Consider the following 20,722-nt stretch of genomic DNA (forward strand, 5'->3'; position numbering starts at 1 on the left):
GTCTAGCATGGTAATGGCAGGTAGTAGGCATGTGTATCAATCACAATATTGCCGTTGATTATCTTGTTTATTTCCCTTGGCAGAACCTTGGCATCCTCTCAGCAGAGCTTTCTGGGCAGTTGCTATCAGCCACCTTATTGGCACATGACTTGAAACCATTCAACCATCCTAGGGTGGCCTATACTTGCCTCATTTAGGTTTATTACAAGTGAAGAGATTGCTTAAGTAGAGGCAAAGGCACATTTCTAAACTCTGTGTGTGTGTGTGTGTGTGTGTGTGTGTGTGTGTGTGTGTGTGTGTTTTGACCCATATTGCTGATTTGCCAGTTGGGGCATGGGATGTCTTTTGGGAATCGTTTCAACTGTGATACCAAAGTGAAATTCAGTGTTTCGCATATACTTTTGCTTGAACCCTAAACCAGTGTTCTCAACTGGGGGTTCATGTACTCTGAGCATGTGCAAAAGTATCCACTAGTATGCACGAAGGAAATATTTGAGCTTTTATTTATTAGACATGTCTAGTCTACTTATTTTTTTTTGTCTAGTCTATTTATAATTAGGGCTTCCATTTATTCTATTTTTATTCTTAAAAAGAAATGAACCTTCAATAAGATTGACTATAGAGATTATATGTGTGCACTTGTCCACGAGTCGGGCACTGTATTCAAAGCCACCTCAAACTAGAGTATTTTGCAGGTCCAAGTATTTGAGATGCCCTCATTTGTTGGTTAGCTTTCATCCGCTGTGGGGGCCAGTAAATGGTGTTAGGATTCCATTATCTACTTAGATTAAACTAACGCTCACAGACTCAAGAAGTAACAGAAGATTCTTACAAAGAAACCACAGATGTAGGATAATCCAGTAGCGTAAGCACCCAAGAAGAATAAGGAAATGTCAGAATTGAGACTCCTATGCTTAGTACATCCTCTTCACTGTGAAAGAATTACTGTGTAAATGCTTTAGAAGATGAGCTGTTGCTCCAAAGTGAACACTCAAAAAGCAGATCGTGCTAAAATTAATGGTATTGATGGTAGCACAACTCTGTGAATATGCCGAAAACCATTGACTACTTTATAAATGGGTAAATTGTATGATAGGTAAATTGTATCTCAGTAAAACTCTTAAAAAAACACAGATTGTGGCTGAAAACTTGTGACATCTATGAAAATTCTCATGTTGTCTCACTAAACTGGAAACCAGAATTTTTTGCCTATTAATCTTGTAAATAAAACCTTTCAAGAATTTTGAACCTAGTTGTTAAACATGTTCAAATGTAACCCCTTCTGGTTTCATGTGTAGGAACAAATGATTCCCAGTAGGGCAAGGTAGCAAAATGTTATTTTAAAACTTTTGCATAATTGATTTATCTATTGCATCAGTGGTTGGTATGAAAATATGGCACCGAAAGAAAACTAAATCTAGCCTTCAAATTGTTCTGTCAAAAGGTCTTAAACCAAGATTTCAACAAGTTTTTTTTAAGGACTTTAATGAGGTTTAACACCTTAACAATGCATTTAGAAGGAAGCCCTATTTATTCTGAAAGACTTTAAATCTCAATTTTATCTTATTGTGTGATTCTACTTACATTTCTGAAAATGACTATATTCTTTTTGAAGTGATTAGAAAGAATATTATAAGCACCTTTCAAAAATGAGAAAGTGTCTATGTGGAGATTAAAGGTATTGTCAGTCACCTTGTTACTAACTTGAGTTACTGTGAATATACTAAGGGGACAACAGATTTGCATGTAGAAAGGATTTCTGTATGGTGGTATAACTTGGTGTTTTTATTATGCAAGAGCCTTTCTTGCTATTTGCTATAAATTTTAAATTCCTTCGAGAAAAGTTTGAATTGTACCTCTCTCCCATCATTAAAAAACTCAGAAAAACAAGTAATTTTTAGACCTTTGGAGGATATTTACAATCATACAATGCCCACCAATGTATACTGAAGAAAATAAGATATTTTCAACCTGACATGACTCCTTATAGAACATAACGGAGTTTCTTATATTATACAAGAAGCTAATATGAGTATATTTAATATATACTCATTAAAAATAATTCAGAAGAGCAAAAGGGCAAGACTTTTGATTTATTCTTTTCACTAGTTCGCTTAATCCTTTGACGATTACATAGATTGAATTTGGTAGTTCCGTGAATAAATTCCCAGACCTTCTTTATGCATCTATAAACTAGTTATATGCTTAATGTTCAACTAATATATACTTACTGTTATTTTGAAAATGGTATCATACTCTACATATTATTTTGAAACTTATTTTGCTTTTTTCTCTCACAAAATACCAAAGACCATTCTTCTGTGTCAGAATCTATAGATTTACCCAATTCTTTTAATGGCAGCACCACATTCCATATTTAGACATTCCATGACTTACTTATAGTTTGATTATTTCTGAACTTTTAGATGATATATCTTGCCTTTTACTATGCAATTAACTTTTGCATTACGGTTTCTTTTCTTTTTCAGGGTTACTTTGGCTTTCATTGGGATCAGTTTGTTGGTTATAGGAACTACACTGGTCGGACAGCTGCCAGATGGCAGGTGGGAAATGTTTCCTTCTACTCAGCCAAAAATAGGATTGTTCCTTTCCTTAGCTGCCCTACAAGAAGAATATTTGATTCAAATTTATGGCCTCCACACACTTGTTAACATTTTGCTTACTTTGTATTCATAGTCTTTATTTGATTTGCCATCACGCTTTGATATAAATGGTAAGAAATCGTTTTTCAAAGAGGAAATGAAGAGGAGAAAGGAAATGGACTGAGGGACTCATGGAAAGCAACAGTCTTACCATATGGTCAAGCTTACCAGGCTGAGACCAAAAAAGCTCCAGCTTATCTTGGTCAGGGATTTATCATGACAGTCTTGTAGGGTGAGATCTATTTTTCATGAAAGTTTCGTCCTAAATGCCTCAATGAGACTTTAAGAGTTGAAACTGTGCTTGTGTTTCAGAACACAGTATGCTGCTGTGAAGGAGCACATGGAAGCTCTTACTGTATTGTTTCTTAGGAGTGCCCAGAACCGCACCATGAAATGTTTTCTCTTTCTTGCAGCCTCAAAAACTGGCTAAGTGAACTGGTCCACCTGACATGCTGTCGGATCTGTGTGCGAGCCCTCTCTGGCACCATTCATTATCATAACAAGTGAGTGTCCACTGGCTTCTACCTGGCTTTCTGTGCATAAATCCAGGCTCTAACTGACAGTAGTGGGTGGAGAAAGCAGGTGAAGTCAGAGTACTGCTAGTATGTTCATCCCTGCTGCTTAGAATGGTTTTGTATGAAAAACTTGCAAAAAGCCATCCACTTGCAGAAGGAATGTAAAAATAGTGTAATGACACTTAGTAATTGAGCATTTACGGTGTGCAGGCCATGTCATATATGCTTCTTATAGGTCATCTTACGAGAGAGGTGTCGTTGTCCTGTTTTACAGGTGAAGAGGGGAATCTCTGGGATTTGTCTAGGGTCCCGTAGATAGTTTGTGGCAGAGCCTGATGTGGGACTTGATCCCGGGACCCCGGGACCCTGGGATCATGGCCTGAGCCAAAGGCAGATGCTCAATCACTGAGCCACCCAGGTGCCCTGAGGTCTGGTTTCTAATCTCAGTCCTGCCGCTTCGAAGTTTCATAACTGACCCTTCAGACAGAACACACTTTGCTTCCCTCCCTGCAACCATAGAGGATAATGGTAGCTAACTGAAGTTATTAGCTGATAGAAGTAATTTTGAACTTTTGAATTACTTTTCTTTTAACTCAATTTTATTATTATTATTTTACATTTAACTTCATTGGTTTAAAAGTTCTAGAAAGCCTCTCTTTTTTGTTGACTGGATCTTTCTGTCTCATTTGTAGAAGGGAGACATTATCTCCTGTGGCTTTACCATGTGTTACCAACATAAAATGCCCCTTAAGTTTCTAAAATTGGGACACCTGGGTGGCTCACTAGTTGAGCGTCTGCCTTCAGCTTGGGATGTGATCCTGGGGTTCTAGGATCGAGTCCTGCATCTGGCTCTCTGCTTCTCCCTCTGCCTGTATCTCTGCCTCTCTCTTTGTGTCTCTCATAAATAAATAAATAAAATCTTGGGACGCCTGGGTGGCTCAGCGGTTTGGCGCGTGCCTTTGACCCAGGGCATGACCCCGGGGTCTTGGGATCGAGTCCCACGTCAGGCTCTCTGCATGGAGCTTGCTACTTCCTCTGCCTGTGTCTCTGCCTCTCTCTCTCTCTCTGTGTGTCTCTCATGAATAAATAAATAAATAAATAAATAAATAAATAAATAAATAAAATCTTAAAAAAAGTTTCTAAAATTACAAGATTTTGTCTTTGAGCTGTGAGTTTTGGGATGAGGAGTAGAAGAAATGCTTTGGTAGAACTGTGATCAGAAGAAATACTAACTACAGAAAAGGTGCTTTAATTACGTAGAGAGTTCATAACCTAGTATATATAGAATTGCTTCTAATTTTAAGGAACGCATGCTAAAGTTGTTATGCATTTGGTTCTTCTTCTCTGTATTGGGCCAATGAAAACTACTTTGTTTCATTAGTTTCAAATACTGGTTGAACTCTAGGAAAAGGTTGGCAAACTAAATTATGGGTCTAGAGGCCAAATACAGCCTGCCATCTTTTTTTTTGTAAATAAAGTTTTATTAGAACACAGCCATGCTCATGCATTTATATATTGTCTGTGACTGCCTTTGTGACAAAATAGCAGAGTCCAGTAGTTTTGATAGGAATTGGCTGGCTTGCAAAATCTAAAATATTTATTTTCTGGCCCTCAATAGGAAAAGTTTGCCAACCTCTGCTTTAAGGGAATAAAAGGGAGGAAACTATAGTAAATTTACTCTGTGGTCACTGTGAAACTACTAAAGAGGGATGCTTATGAAGATTGAAATAATAGGGAAATAGTTAAGTGAAACTTGAATATTATAATATTAAAGTTATGGAATCTTTGTAACTCAGTCTAAGATTTTTAAATTTCCTTTTTCATTATGAAAGGAAAATATGACCATTACCAAAAAACAATGTAAATAGATATAAAGGGCAAGTTATTGGCCCCTTCCCCTATACTCTTACCCTACTTCTATCATACTGCTTACCTTTTTAAAATGGGACCAGATACTTTGAAACTCGATTTTTAAATGTACTTTTTAAAGCAAAATAGGGTGAATACATGCTGTTCTGCAAATTAGTAACAATTTTCCAGGTTTACTATTTACCATTGTTTGTGATTGCAGGCAGTACAGACCCCAGAAGGGAGGCATTTGTGTTGCCAATCATACTTCCCCAATAGATGTTTTGATCTTGACAACGGATGGATGCTATGCTATGGTAAGAGCAGCTCAGTGACAGTTCAAGTAAATGCATGTTTTGTGGATTATTCAATAAACTTTTAACTTATTTTGGCACAAATTAGAGAGTTTTATATTAGAAAATTATGGGGTTATACTACTGTAGCTATATAAATGAACACTACATAGTGCAAGGAAAAGAAAGAAAATAGCTATTATATTTAAGGTTGTAAAAAATTGTAAGCTCCTAGCTGGCTGAGTCAGTGGAACATGTAACTCTTGATCTTGGCATTGTGAGTTTGAGCCCCATGTTGGGGGTAGAGGTGACTTAAAAAAAAAAATCTTCAAAAAAGTAAAAATAAATTAAAGGATCAATCTTTTCTTTAAAAAGGTAGTAAAAATGTTAACTCACTGAAATGTAGACATACTTGAGCTTGATAGGACTTTACAAGGTTAATTCTGTCTTGCTTCTAAAATCCCTGCAGTGTTTAATAACACTTTGAGATGTTAAAAAGTCTTCCTCCTTAGAACTCTGCAAATCCCTTACCAGCCAATTAGTTGTGTCTTCCTTCAGGGAGCCATATACAATTAAAAAAAAAATCAGACTTTTTAATGAAGATCAAGCAAGAAAGACAAACATATATGCCACATTGGAATAGAGGGGAAGGGAGAAGAAATGGGTAGGAAATATCAGAAAGGGAGACAGAACATGGAAGACTCCTAACTCTGGGAAACGAACTAGGGGTGGTGGATGGGGAGGAGGGCGGGGGGTGGGGGTGACTGGGTGGCGGGCACTGAGGGGGACACTTGATGGGATGAGCACTGGGTGTGATTTTGTATGTTGGCAAATTGAACACCAATAAAAAATAAATTTATTATTAAAAAAAATCATTGAGGGGGTTGAAGACCTTTGTAAAAACTCCTAATTTATTGCCAGATATTTAATCTGTCTAAAATATGAGTTCAGATATATATAACTCTTGGGCAACCACATTTTACTACTTTATTTTGTCTAAGTCATGGAGCCCATTTGGAATCCAAGGAAGCTTTAACTATTTCTAGGAGAAGACTTACGGGAATTGCTAGTTCTTTACCTTGTTTAGGTTAGGCATCAGTTAATAGTTATGCAGCCTTTCTTAAGAAAAACAGGACAGGGCACTTGGGTGCCTCAGTGGTTGAGCCATCTACCTTTGGCTCAGGTTGTGATCCCAGGGTCCTGGGATCAAGTGCCACATTGAGCCTGCTTCTCCCTCTGCCTCTCTGTCTCTGTCTCTCATAAATAAATAAATAAATAAATAAATAAATAAATAAATAAATAAATAACATCTTAAAAAAAAGAAAAAAAGAAAAACAATGACATACATATGCATCATGCAAGCATGTCATGATTTTGTTTAAAAGCCAACTCAAGGGATCCCTGGGTGGCGCAGTGGTTTGGCGCCTGCCTTTGGCCCAGGGCGCGATCCTGGAGACCCGGGATCGAATCCCACATCAGGCTCCCGGTGCATGGAGCCTGCTTCTCCCTCCGCCTGTGTCTCTGCCTCTCTCTCTCTCTGTGACTATCATAAATAAATAAAAAATTAAAAAAAAAAAAAAAAAGCCAACTCAAGGACCTTTCTGTTAACAATCCTGGGTAGGCCCCAGCACCATTCTGGTCGTAGTAATAATTCTTTGCATTATGTGGGCAAGCACTTTCACATCCATTGTATGTGAACTCACAGTAATACAACGAGATTCAGGCTGATATTTTATTATAGAAGAGAAAGCGAAGGTTTGGGCATTTTAACCAACTTGGCTACTCATGATTTTGTGTCTCTGGGACCATATTCATTCTGTGTCCTGGTCAACAAAAAAATACAACTCATTGGTGACTGAGTCGTCAGAATTTTGTTGGAATTTTTTGTGCTTTTTGATTATGTGTGACTGCAATTATAATATTAGCCACATTTTAGAAAAGCAGAGCTACTGCTAAGTTTCCAGTGGGATAGACACTGGAAGCCAATTGGATTTAAGTCAGAGGCAGTAGAGGGCAGAAATGGAAGGAAACTTTATTGCTGACCTCCAAAGGTCACATGTGACCTCTTCTGGCTAAACATAAACTATATATGTGAAGAATATTCAAGAACCCGTCTCAGTGGCTTTTCAAAGTCTTTTTCCCCTCCTAAACAAAGACTTGAACTTTTAAAAAAATTTTAGAAATATTTTCGAGGTCATAGAGAGATTGCAATAATAAATATCCATATACCCTTTATTCATATTTACCTGTTAGTAGCGTTTTGCTCCATTTGTTTTATCATTTGCATTCTTGTGTGCTGTCTTTCTATCTACATAGAAATGTGTGTAAATTATTTATATGTTAATATGTTGATATTTAGTATTTATTTCTAATATTAATATAATATTCAAAATTTGGGTCTGTACCAATTCATGCAGTTCATAGGGTTTTTCTTTTTTTCATTTGTATTTAGGTATTTTTATTAATTTGATGCCTCATAGTTTACTGTTTTTAGAAAATATTGAAGTCATTTGTTTTTAAATTTATAAAAATTAAGGTATAATTGAAATTAGTTTTAGGTGTACAAAAATTCAGTATTTGTATACATTGTAAAATCACAGTAAGTCTAGTTAACAACCATCACCACAAATAAAATTTTTTTCTTGTGATGAGAACTTTTAAGATCTACTCTCTAGCAACTTGCAAATGTGCAATACAATATTATTAACCATAGTCCATATACTGTATACCGCATTCCCATGATATAATTACAAGTTGTACCTTTTGACCCCTTTCATCCATTTTGCCCGCTCCTTGGCATCTCCTCTCCCAACCTCACAACTGCCTTCAATGTATGGGTTTTTTGGTGGTTTTTGGTGGTTTTTGTTTGTTTTAGATTCCACATGTGAGATCATATAGTATTTGTTTTCCCTCTACCTGGCCTATTAGCATAACGTCTCAAGGCCTAACCATGTTGTTTGTGATGGCAAGATTCCATTCTTTTTTAATGGCTGATAAAGTGTGTACACAAGTATATCATGTTTTCTTTATCCACTCACTCATCAACAGACACTTAGGTCATTTCCATACTTGGCTATTGTAAATAATGCTGCAGTGGGCATGGGGATGCGTACATCTTTTCAGTTAGTGTTTTCTTTTTTCCTTGGATAAATAAATCAAAGATGGAATTGCTGGATCATAGGGTAGTTCTGTTTTAATTATTGGAGAAACATAAGGTTCTTTCTTGCTTTCCCCCAATCCATATTTGCATCTCCCCTTTTTCATAGTGAGTACCCTGGCTCCCAACGTATCTACCTATTTTCTCAATCCTAGGATACATCTAAAATTGTTTCAGAATTGCCTCACTGTTTTGCTACACAAATGACTGTTGTTAAAAAAAAAAAAAATCCAGGTATTTTGCAGTTCTCTTCAAAGAGAGATAGAGGGTGTGTGGTCAAATACCATCTTTGTACATTTCTTAGGGTTTCCCCTCCTTTCTTCAGTGTTCTTTTATTCGCTTGAAATGCAGTTGGGTTTATTTGTTTCCCTTTGCTTTTGGTTTGCTAGTTCCACCCTTGTTGATTTATTATTGGAAGCTTCTAAATATCAAAACTAAACAATAAAGGTAAATTCTTAATAATGTCACTTCCTCTCTCCATTCTGCTCCATTCCTTCCTACATTTTAGTTTTCCAACTTCACTGCTTTGGATTTTTTTTTTCTTTTTGTAGAAATAGATATATGTATATATTACTCCTTCTATTTTACACAAAGGGTAGCATACTATATTTGCTCTTTTGCAATTTGCCTTGTTACTTAAGATTGCCTGAGTTGTGAGCATAGCTTGATGTATAGGGATGTTCAATTGCAATGTTATACACCTGAAACTAGGGTAACGTTGTGTCAACTATACTAAAAAAAAAAAAAAATTTTTTTTAAAGCCCCAAACCAGGAAAAAACCCGACCCCAGGATCTCTGGGAAGTTATTCCTTACAGAGTAGATCAACTTTACTCCTTTCCCAGCTGCCTGGCACTCTACTGTGTGTATGTAGCATAGTTTATTCATTTGATTTCTTGTGTTTGCATTTGGGTAGTTTCCAATATCTCGAAATTACAAGTAATATATAATTAAAACCTTGTGCATATGTATTGGAGGTATGTCTTCAGGATAAATTCCTAGAAGTGGAATTATTGAGTTGAAGGATAAATGTCTCTGTAGTTTTGATAGATGTTGCCAAATTTCCTTCTACAGGTGTTATAATCTCCCCCTTCCCAAGCAATGTCTGAGTGCCATTTTCTTTCTTCCTAACTTTTTTTTTTTTTTTTTTGGAGAGAGATAGAGTATCAGCAGGGTGGGGGAGCTGGGCAGAGAGAGGGGGAGAGAGAGAATCTTTTTTTTTTTTTTTTTTTTTTTATGATAGTCACAGAGAGATAGGCAGAGGGAGAACCAGGCTCCATGCACCGGGAGCCCGACGTGGGATTCGATCCCCGGTCTCCAGGATCACGCCCTGGGCCAAAGGCAGGTGCTAAACCGCTGCGCCACCCAGGGATCCCGAGAGAGAGAATCTTAAGCAGGCTCCCCATCCAGCTCTATCCCATGACCCTGAGATTGTGACCTGAGCTGAAATCAAGAGTCAGACGCTTAACCTATAGAGGTACCGAGGAACCCCTGAGTGCTGTTTTCTTCAGCCTTGGCTCAGAGTGCATTGTTAAGCTTTTGAGTCTTTTCAGTCTGATGAGTGAGAAATTTCAGTGTAGTTTTAATTTGCATTTCTCTTATCTTGACTAAATTGACATACTTCTACTTTTTAAACCTAGAGTATAACTAGTGTAGCAATATTTTCAGCTTAAAATCCAAAGATGCTACTAAAGAACACTCTTTCTTATATTTGGCCATTCATGTCCTTTGATTAGACTAAGAACTTAAATCAGTAGAAGGCCGATCTATTCTCTCGTTGGGGAAAAGGAACTTACTGGTTCCTTAAAATAAATAAATAAATAAATAAATAAATAAATAAATAAATAAATAAATAAAAGCTCTCTTTGCCTAGCTGTGCCTTTACATTTTTCCTTTTTTTCTCATGATACTTTAGGTTGGCCAGGTTCATGGTGGGTTGATGGGAATTATTCAGAGAGCTATGGTCAAGGCTTGTCCACATGTCTGGTTTGAACGCTCAGAAATGAAGGATCGACACTTGGTCACTAAGAGGTAAGCAGTGGCATTACCCAGTGTCCTTTGGAGTAGCATAAAATCTACTAGTAGCATAAATCCTGGCCCTCCTGCCAAAGAGGGCAGAGCAGTACTCAGGATTAAACCTAAAATATATGGAGCTTTATTTGTGGTTAGCCTTTTCTGCTGAATCACCTGTCTTAGGTACATCTTTTTAAAAAATTTAATTCTGTAGTCATGGTGGGATATATGATGAATTTAGAAGGCCCATGTGTTTGTATTGTTGTGGCCTAGGGATATTCCAGTCACTGAGTTTTCAGAATTAAAAATTACTACCTTGAAAGTTAAATAAGGGGATCCCTGGGTGGCTCAGCGTTTTGGCCCCTGCCTTTGGCCTAGGACACAATCCTGGAGTCCCGGGATCAAGTCCCACGTCGGGCTCCCGGCATGGAGCCTGCTTCTCCCTCTGCCTGTGTCTCTGACTCTCCTCTCTCTATGTCTATCATGAATAAATAAATAAATAAATCTTAAACAAAAAAAGAAAGTTAAATAATTGGTAACTATTTGCTGAGCCAATAGATTTCTGATTGTTTGCTGGATGTCCATTATCACTTACATCCATCTAGAGACAGATAGAGCTAATGTTCTTCATGGAACAGAAGGAACCCTTGGGGCTTGGGTTAGAGATGAGCTACCAGAAGCCTTTGTTGGGAAACAGCTTTTTGCCTGAGTCCTTTAACTGAAGGCCCTCTGTTGGTTATTGCTCCTAGAAACATGAAGGCGGGCCATGCTTTTAGTGGTAAAATGAAAAGTGCTTGTTGAAATCTGTTTAAAGTTAGTAAAACTGTGCCCCAGTTTGAGATTATTTAGCATTGGGACACTGGCTGCTGTGAGGTCTCTATCTGAGCCTTACCAGCTTCTGGTAAGCAGTTGGAAATACAGGGCTGGCTGCAGGGAAGGTGGAACCTAAGCCCAGAAGAACTTCTGTCATTCTCAGCTTTATGGTGTCTGTGTCACAGGACAGCTGAACCCTACTCATTTAAGGAGTTTTTTTATACTTAACAGCCGTGAGGCAGATGGGGCCAGTAGTCAGTATTCCCATTTTTCAGATGACAAAATATAGGGCCATGGAGAAGGGCACAGACCTGAGGTGAGGGCATCAGAGCCTTGTCTCATGACTACGTAGCATTCTTTCTTTCTTTTTTAGAAAATTTATTTATTTGAGAGAGAGAGAGAGAGAGAGAGAAAGAGAGCACAAGCGGTGTCAGGGGCAAAGGGAGAAGTGACTCCCTGCTAAGGAGAGAGCCCAGTGCGGGGCTCCATCCCAGGACCTGGCATCATGACTTGAGCCGGAGGCAGACGCCTAACCGACTGAGCCACCCAGCCACCCCTAGCATTCTTTCTTCAGAGTAGGCTGAAATCGCTTGCTTTGAAATGAGAGAAATTGAACTAGTACAGATAACTATGCTTTTTAGAAAAGGCCCAACCTGAGTTTATTTCCTTTACTTATTTTCCCCTCCTTATTGCTGGACCATTATATTTGTGGTAATAGAGTGTCAGGAAGACAAAGGAGGATTCCCACCTCTACCTTTATAAAGGTAGCATTTTGACCCTTTCTTTTACTTTACAGACTAAAAGAACACATTGCTGATAAGAAAAAACTACCCATACTAATCTTTCCTGAAGGTAAGAAGGGTGACTGCCTACCAAGCCTTCGTGGAGAACAAGTGTGTGAGGCACTGGATTGTTCTAGAATTGGCATTCGTAGTCCAGATCTCTGCTGTCCTGTAGGAAAGAGATGTTCTTCTTTGAGCCAGTAATCCCTTGCTTTCTTTTGACATTTGATGGAAGTCGTGGTGCCTTTTTCTTCCTTTTTTTTTTTTTTTTTTTGGAAGACATGGTGACTTTTGATCTTAAATGTCATTTCTGGGTAATGAACTTGGACAAGTATTGTTCATAAATTTTTAAAGGTCGTTATTTTAAAATATTGAAATTGTCACCTGTTGTGTTCAAGTTATATTTTCTTTTTTTTTTTTATTTAATTTTTATTTATGATAGAGAGAGAGAGAGGCAGAGACACAGGCAGAGGGAGAAGCAGGCTCCATGCACCGGGAGCCCGACGTGGGATTCAATCCCGGGTCTCCAGGATCGCGCCCTGGGCCAAAGGCAGGCGCTAAACTGCTGTGTCACCCAGGGATCCCTCAAGTTATATTTTCTACAGTATTTAGTTACAAAGTTAAAGTTTGTTATCAAACTTTATCAAACTTTTGCTTAGAGCGCTTGAATTACTTACATAAGCAGGGATGGAACTGTTTCACAAAATGATATTCAACTATAATTTTGCTATGATTTGAATATTTTATATCAAAATAATTCCTTTTAAAAATTTGTTTAGGGATCCCTGGGTGGCGCAGCGGTTTAGCGCCTGCCTTTGGCCCAGGGCGTGATCCTGGAGACCCGGGATCGAATCCCACGTCGGGCTCCTGGTGCATGGGGCCTGCTTCTCCCTCTGCCTCTATGTCTCTGCCTCCCTCTCTCTCTCTCTCTCTATGACTATCACAAATAAAAAAAAAAAAATTTAAAAATTTGTTTAAAAAAAGACTGCCTTCATAAATATTCACCACCTCTTTTCCACCCTGTTTTAGGGACTTGCATCAACAACACTTCAGTCATGATGTTTAAAAAGGGAAGCTTTGAAATTGGAGGGACCATACATCCAGTTGCAATTAAGGTAAAACAAATGATCTCCTGGCTCCCCAAAAGGGCAATGACTTGGTAACTTTGTTTTGATATAACTTCAACCTTAAAATCTCTTAAGAATACAACAAGCACTGTGTACCCTTCCCCTTGCTCCAGCTTTATTGAAATATAATTAACATATATCAGGTAAATTTAACATATACCATATGTTGACTTGATATACTTACATATTGCAAAATGATTACTACTGTAGTTTTAGCAAACACCTCCATCACATCACACAATTCCTATTTCTTTTTTATGATGAGAACATTTCAGATCTATTCTTTTAGCAGCTTTCAAGTATATAATACAGTATTACTATCTATAGTCACCATGCTGTGCATTAGGTCCCCAGAACTTATTTATCTCAGAACTGAAAGTTTGTAGTCTTTGACCAGCATCTCCCCAATTCCTCCACTGTGCCCTCTCTCCTCCTCAGCCCCTGGAAACCATAATCCTAGTCTCTGTTTCTATCAGTTCAGCTTTTTTTAGATTCTGTGTATAAGTAATACTATCTAGTACTTATCTTTCTCTGTCTGACTTACGCTACTTAACAAAATGCTTTTAGGGTCCATCTATGTTTTTTTTTTATGTTTATTTATTCATGAGAGACACACACACACACACACACAGAGAAAGAGAGAGAGAGAGAGAGAGAGAGAGAGACACAGGCAGAGGGAGAAGCAGGCTCCATGCAGGGAGCCCAACGTGGGACTCGATCCAGGGTCTCCAGGATCATGCCCTGGGCTGAAGGAGGCGCTAAACCACTGAGCCACCCGGCTGCCCAGGGTCCATCTATGTTGTCACAGGTGTTAGGATTCCTTCTTTCTCACGGCTAAATAATATTCCACTCTCAATATATACCACATCTCTTTTTGCCTGTTCATCTGTTGACAGACACTTAGGTTGTTTCCAAATCTTGGCTCTTGTGAATAATATGCTGCAATGAACTTGAGGGTACAGTTATCTATTTAAGATCTTGTTTTCATTTCCATTGGGTATATTCCTGAAAGCGGGATTGCTGGATCATAGGGTAGTTCCATTTTTTATTTTTTTGAAGACTCTCTCATACTATTTTCTCTAGTAACTGTATTGATATATATCCGTACCAATAGTGCATCAGGGCATATGTTTTTTTCCTTTTTAAAATCTGTTTTACATACTGGGATTCTGCATTAGATGTAACTTAAAGAAAATGATTTGTAATTTGTTGCTAAACCAGAATGTTTAGAAACCACAACTTTAGTTAAATTTGCTCAGTTTGTAAACTGAATCTTGGAGATGTTATGTAATTTGCCTTACAGTCACACAGTTAGTTGGTGGAAAAATTGTGATGTCATTATATTAAAGTTATTTAGCCAACCAACATATTCAAGAGACCTATTGTGTAATAGGATCTTCCTCAAGGCATTTGTGTACTCTTTACTCAGATTCACCGACTGTTTACATTTTGCCCTATTTGCTTGATCATTCTCTCTCTCTGGTTATGTTTACAGATAGGAGCCAGGGGACTGTCTGCCAGGCATTGTATTAAGTGCCAAGGACACAGTAATAGGCAAAATAGTTACTGTGACTACTTTCACTCACCTTCAAGGGAGACAGATATTTAAGACCCATGTGGATAACTCTCTTACTATAGCACTCTGGGACTCAGGTCAGAGAAGTTAGTGGGCCTGGTTTACTTTATTTTTTTTTAAACTAATTTCTATCAAGCAAAGTTGTTTCTCTTTCTCTTGGGGTCTGATAAGATGTTTAGCTTGTCACCTTGGAAACACTGACGTGGATAAAAGAAGTCACCACTTAGTTCATAACTGGGATGTATTTTCTTTTCTTTTTCTCAGTATAATCCTCAGTTTGGGGATGCATTTTGGAACAGTAGTAAATACAACATGGTGAGCTACCTGCTTCGAATGATGACCAGCTGGGCAATCGTCTGTGACGTGTGGTACATGCCCCCCATGACCAGAGAGGTATCCATAGATAACAACTAGTCTTTGGTGCTTTATCCAGTCAGATCAAGGCAAGAAAACTTTTACCTGAAATCCTGGGTGCCTTCCTTCTTCACATTAGCTAGAGCTGGACTTGCTTTCTTAGCAAATGAGTCATTAAAAAAAGTATTTAACTTTCTTAAATCAGGCTATTTTATATTCAGGGACTCTTTTCCATAATAGTTTTTATAATTGCTGTTGGTTTAGTGAATCTACAGATATTACGGAATGTGATGTGTTGGATAAGACTAATAAAGATCATAATAAATATATACACAAGATACAAAGAAACAATACAGCACTTCATTTTCTTGATAGAACAAATGATATTTGCTATGATTAAGAATAGAACTGAGCTAAAATATGAATCTTACTTTCTTTTTTTAAGAGAGAGACAGAAAGAACAAGAAGGAATGCGCATGTTGTGGGGAGCAGAGGGAGAGGGAGAGAGAATCGTAAGCAGGCTTCACGCCCAGTGCAGAGCCCCATGTATGGCTCAATCTCAAGGCCCTGAGATCTTGACCTGAGCTGAAATCAAGAGTTGGATGCTTAACCGACTGAGTCACCCAGGCGCCCCTGAATCTTATATTCTAAAGCAAATCTAAATGATTCTGAGAGCTTTTAAGAGTTATTTGAAAGCTCTGTTCTCAGGAAGTACTTGTAATTTCCTTTTTCCCCAGGAAGGAGAAGATGCCGTCCAGTTTGCCAACAGGGTTAAGTCTGCTATTGCTGTGCAAGGAGGATTGACTGAGCTTCCCTGGTAAGGCAGTTTGCAGAAGTACTATCTTTTTTTTTTTTTTTAGTGAAAAAAAATCTATTTTAATAATGTCATTGATTGTGGTAGTCAACCAGAGGTGTAGCTGAAAACGACAGTGGTTTACATAGAATAACAACAGCTTAAATCCGGTCGAAGTTTAGCCCTCTTCCTTAAACGTGGGTGGTGAAGGCTGGTATAACAGGCCATTCCATATGCTTCCGTCCTCAGTGTGCTTCCACTTGAGGGTTCAGGATGGTGGCTTCAGTGCTGCTCCACACCTATAGAAAATGGCCAGCAGGAAAGAATTAAAACAAGGACACACCTGTCTCTTTGTGAACACAAGGTAGAAGTTGGGCATGCCACTTCCATGTCTACCCACTGGCTAGACCTCAAGTTATGCGATAACAGCTGCACAGAAGGCTGGCGAATGCTGTCTTTGCTCTGGATAGCCATATATATAGCTAAAGCTCAGATACTAAAGAAGAAAATGAGAAAACATTTGGTGGTGGGGAATGGAGCCTAGGAGCAAGGAGCAACTTATAGGCTTGTTCATATTTTATGCTAGCTGTAACTATATATACATATAGTATATATAGTTACAGCTAACATATATATATATATATTAAAGATTTTTTTTATTTATTTATGAGAGACACACAGAGAGAGGCAGAGACATAGGCACAAGGAGAAGCAGGCTCCCTGCAGGGGGTCCGATGCAGGACTCTATCCCAGAATCCTGGGATCACCATCTGAGCTGGAAGGCAGATGCTCAACCACTGAGCCACCCAGGTGCCCCTAGCTGTAAATATATTAAAGAAAACTTAAAAATGTGAAAGGAAATAAGTGAGATATTTTAGTGATGGAAACTTTGGATTTAATTTTTTGTTTGTTTGAGGGTGGTGGAATGTAGGAGAGTGTCTTAGTCTGCTTGGGCTACCATAACAAACTACCACAGATTGGGTGGCTTATACAACAGAAATCCGCTCATGGTTCTGAAGGCTGGAAGTCTGAGATCAGGGTACCAGCAAGGTCGGTTTCTGGTCAGAGCTCTCTATCCCTTTTGGCTGGCAAATGGCCACCTTCTTGCCTTTGTGTGAGCATGGAGAGAGAGGGAGAGAAGAGAGCACGCTCACAGGTGTCTCTTCTTTTAGGGGCACTAATTCTACCTTGAGGATTAGTGACCACCCTTATGACCTCATCGAAACCTAATTACTTCCTAAGGTCCCATCACCAGGTACCATCATATTGGGGGTTAGGGCTTTAATATATGAATTTGAGGAGGAGATGCACAAACATTTAGCCTTTATCAGTGAGGGTTAACTGTACCTACATTATCATGGGAGATTAAGTTTTCACACACAGAGACATTATGCTAGCAAGTTTACATAAAACAGTTCATACTTCAAATCCTTTAAGTTAATAAAGTCCCTCTGTTTATCTTTTTTTGGTGTTTAAAAATGCTTTGCATGAAAAGTTCACTGGAGGCAATTATAACAGTGTTCTAGGAGGAGGATTTGGCTGAGTCAGGCTGTCAGCCCGTTAAACCAAGAACTTTTGAACCTGCAGTGGTACCTTGGACCTCTCAGCAATGAAGCCTCTGGAATAAGGACTGGTTGTCTTTTTATACTCCTTTATGCAAGGGTGGAGAATGGAGAATGCCTCTAGAATATTTTATCCATCCATATATCTTTTTTTTTTTTTTTAAAGATTTTATTTATTTATTTGAGAGAGAGAGAGAGAGAGAGAGAGACAGCAAGAACACAAGCAGGTTGAGGAGCAAAGGGAGAAGCAGACTCCCCACAGAGCAGGGAGCCCAATGCAGGACTCGATTCCAGGACCCCGGGAGCATGACCTGAGCCAAAGGCAGACACTTAACTGACTGAGCCACCCAGGCGCCCCTATCCATTCATATATCTTGAGTACAACCAATTTCACCCAAGAAAGTTTTCTGGCATCTGTTATGCTAATTAGGAAGCCACTAATTTCTCTAGTGAAAACCCATTTCTAAAATTAATTATATGAGTTAGCAAAGTTTGGGAAGTTGATGGAAGGCAGACACAGCTGAAGCCTTAGAGTGTCACCTTTAGATGGTGGCCTTCTAATTAAATGCCTGGCTGACCATCCCTGGAGTATGAGTTCTTGACTTAGGGCCACTTGACTGGCCCTTAGGGCAGGAGTAAGGTCAGGATAGGTTAAAACTAACATTTGTATCACACTTCCTAACTTGAAATATGTGAAGCTAAATTATAGACATCATAGCATCGTGATATGACAGGTATACACGAGTCCCAGTTTATAAATGCCCTAGTGATCCAAGTTCATTCTGGATCTGGCTCCTGCTTTCTTGCTCATTGTTTTAATTTCTTTACCTTGCTTTCTCTCACCTGATAGCTCAGCTCTGCTCCTGAGCCAAAGCCATATGAAAATCTTGGAGCTTTGGATCAGTAGCCTCAGACACCAAAGAAAGGAAGAAATCCTTGAAAGATAACAGAGAAGTCAGCCACAGGACAGATCCCAATCATGATTGGCTTAAACAGAATCTCAGAAATGATCCTTAGGGGGCAGCTGGGTGGCTCAGTGGGTTGAGCAGTTGAGTGCCTCCCATTAGCTCAGATCATGATCCCAGAGTCCTGGCACTGCGCTCCCTGCTCTGCAGGAACTCTGCTTCCTCTTAGCTCTCCCCTCACCCCCTGCCTCTGCCTGCTTGTGCTCTTTTCTCTCTCTCAAATAAATAAATAAATAAATAAATAAATAAATTCCTTTAAAGAAAAGAAATGATCCTCAGAATTTTTCAATTCCCTTTTATAGGGCCATAAGCAATTTTTTAAATAAACGATTAGTTTTAATTACCCAGCCTCTTCTAAAAAAAAAAAAAAAAAAAGGACTCACTGTCTTCTTTCCAGGTCTAGCTGTCATTCACACACTGGGGTATGAATGAACGTTTCTACACTGGTTTTTTCCTAGATTAAATGGGAACTCAATTGTATCATAAACAGGCTTTTAAATATGGCTGCTGGCCTCCTTAGGAACTCAGATCTCTGCCATTGCAAAGGGGAATTGATTAAAACTTTAAAGTCTCTAGAGGGGACAAATCACAGTTGGGGTGCTCAGAGCAGTCAGAGAGTTTTCTGAGTGCTTAGGAGAGCTGCATCAAAATAATGTCAGGATGCTCAAGGGCAAATGTTGCTAACTTTTTTTGTCAGTTTAGCCCTGCACCTTAGGAAAGAATGGCCTTTCTTCTGCCTCTCCCTCCTCCACTTAGTTCTTATTAATCAGAATTCACACAAATGCTGTGAAGAGTTAGTGGCAGCTCATTTGGATAAAGGAGGCTTTGAGGGACACTGCTGGGGAGCTAACAACAATTTATAGCCTTGTTTCAAGGAAATTTCCTACAGCTGAGCCTCTGGAAGACGTGTGGACCACAGGCTATTTTAAGTTGAGGGCTTACTGATGGGCTCTGTCTTGGACTTGCCTCCAGAGGCCAGTACTTTGCAGTGGTTCAGACAGGCGTCTGTTTGTAGGTCAAGTTCTGTCTGCCTTCATGGCATTGAGTTCACGGGCTAACCTATGATCCATTCATCATCATCAGAGAGCACTTGGTAAACATGTGTGCTTCCCTGGGTTAAAATTAAACAGGCACAGTATAAAGTAAGCAAGTTCACTGTTCATGCTCTCCTAGGAGTTAAAATAAAAAACGATAGATTAGGAAAGAAATTGTGGCTCCTTAGAATCTAGTCTCCTCCCAGAGCTTCCAATTTGTTATTTCTTCATGTCCAAAGAAGGAAAGGCATGAAGAGTCTTTATAGCCCAGGCAGCTCTGTGTTTTCACCACCCTGGAGAGAGTTCAAAGATTCCCAGGCTCTGAATGAAGGAATGCTGCTGACATAGGCACTAACTACTGGTTAATTGCAATTTACGATTTTGTTGTTTGTTTTAATTCTGAGTCTGTTTTGGGATATGGAAGATTATAATTACTTGAAATATATAGTGCTTTGAATGAAAATACAACTTAGTGGACATAGGATTAAATTTGAATAATGATTACCTTATCTATCTTTAAGTAATTTACCCATACATATACAGTAACCTCAGCATTACTTGTGTGTATGTATTTTAAATGTTCTGGATTATTTTCTAGTAAGACATAGGTTGATTAGATGAAAGAAAATAATACTTTGCTTTTCCTGGGGAAAAGGATAGGCAAACAATTCTAGTTTTAATATAAAGTCCATTGAATATTGAACATTGAATATAGTAATCCTAACTTCTAAAAAGAAACTGAGTGGAAGGAGATATTATGCTATATTTTATTTTATTAACTAATTAATTAATTTAACTTATTTTTTTTGAGAGAGAGAAAGACAGAGAGCATGAGCCGAGGGGTGGAGGTAGGGGCAGAGTGAGAGAGATAATCTCAAGCATACTCCATGCCCAGTGCAGAGCCTGAAGCCGGTTCGATCATGACCTAAGCCAAAATCAAGAGTCACTTGCTTAACCAACTGAGCCATCTAGATGCCCCTGATTTTTTTATTCCATATTTTAATCAGGGATCAGAGAGATTGTTCCTTCCCCGAAGTAATACACATTTGGTGAGTGGTAGAACAGAGACAGAAATCTTGGTCTTTCTGCTTTTATTTATTTATTATTTATTTATTTATTTATTTATTAAATCTTTTATTTATTTATTTATTTATGATAGTCACAGAGAGAGAGAGAGAGAGGCAGAGACACAGGCGGAAGGAGAAGCAGGCTCCATGCACCGGGAGCCC

At 38.6% G+C, this 20,722-nt stretch overlaps 1 protein-coding gene across 2 annotated transcripts in view; it reads left to right on the top strand.

Annotated features, from left to right (window-relative positions):
- GPAT3 (glycerol-3-phosphate acyltransferase 3) overlaps nt 1–20,722 on the top strand; it is a 62,169-nt gene that overhangs the window by 39,881 nt on the left and 1,566 nt on the right. For both annotated transcript variants that reach the window (XM_041760213.1, XM_041760212.1), the window contains exons 5-12: nt 2,490–2,564; nt 3,077–3,166; nt 5,250–5,343; nt 10,390–10,505; nt 12,097–12,152; nt 13,112–13,197; nt 15,050–15,178; nt 15,877–15,956. In XM_041760213.1, coding sequence (XP_041616147.1) covers nt 2,490–2,564; nt 3,077–3,166; nt 5,250–5,343; nt 10,390–10,505; nt 12,097–12,152; nt 13,112–13,197; nt 15,050–15,178; nt 15,877–15,956 — 726 coding nt within the window. The remainder of the gene's footprint in view (nt 1–2,489; nt 2,565–3,076; nt 3,167–5,249; nt 5,344–10,389; nt 10,506–12,096; nt 12,153–13,111; nt 13,198–15,049; nt 15,179–15,876; nt 15,957–20,722) is intronic.

This window comes from Vulpes lagopus, chromosome 6 (genome assembly GCF_018345385.1).
Source record: "Vulpes lagopus strain Blue_001 chromosome 6, ASM1834538v1, whole genome shotgun sequence".
Taxonomy (NCBI): Eukaryota; Metazoa; Chordata; class Mammalia; order Carnivora; family Canidae; genus Vulpes; species Vulpes lagopus.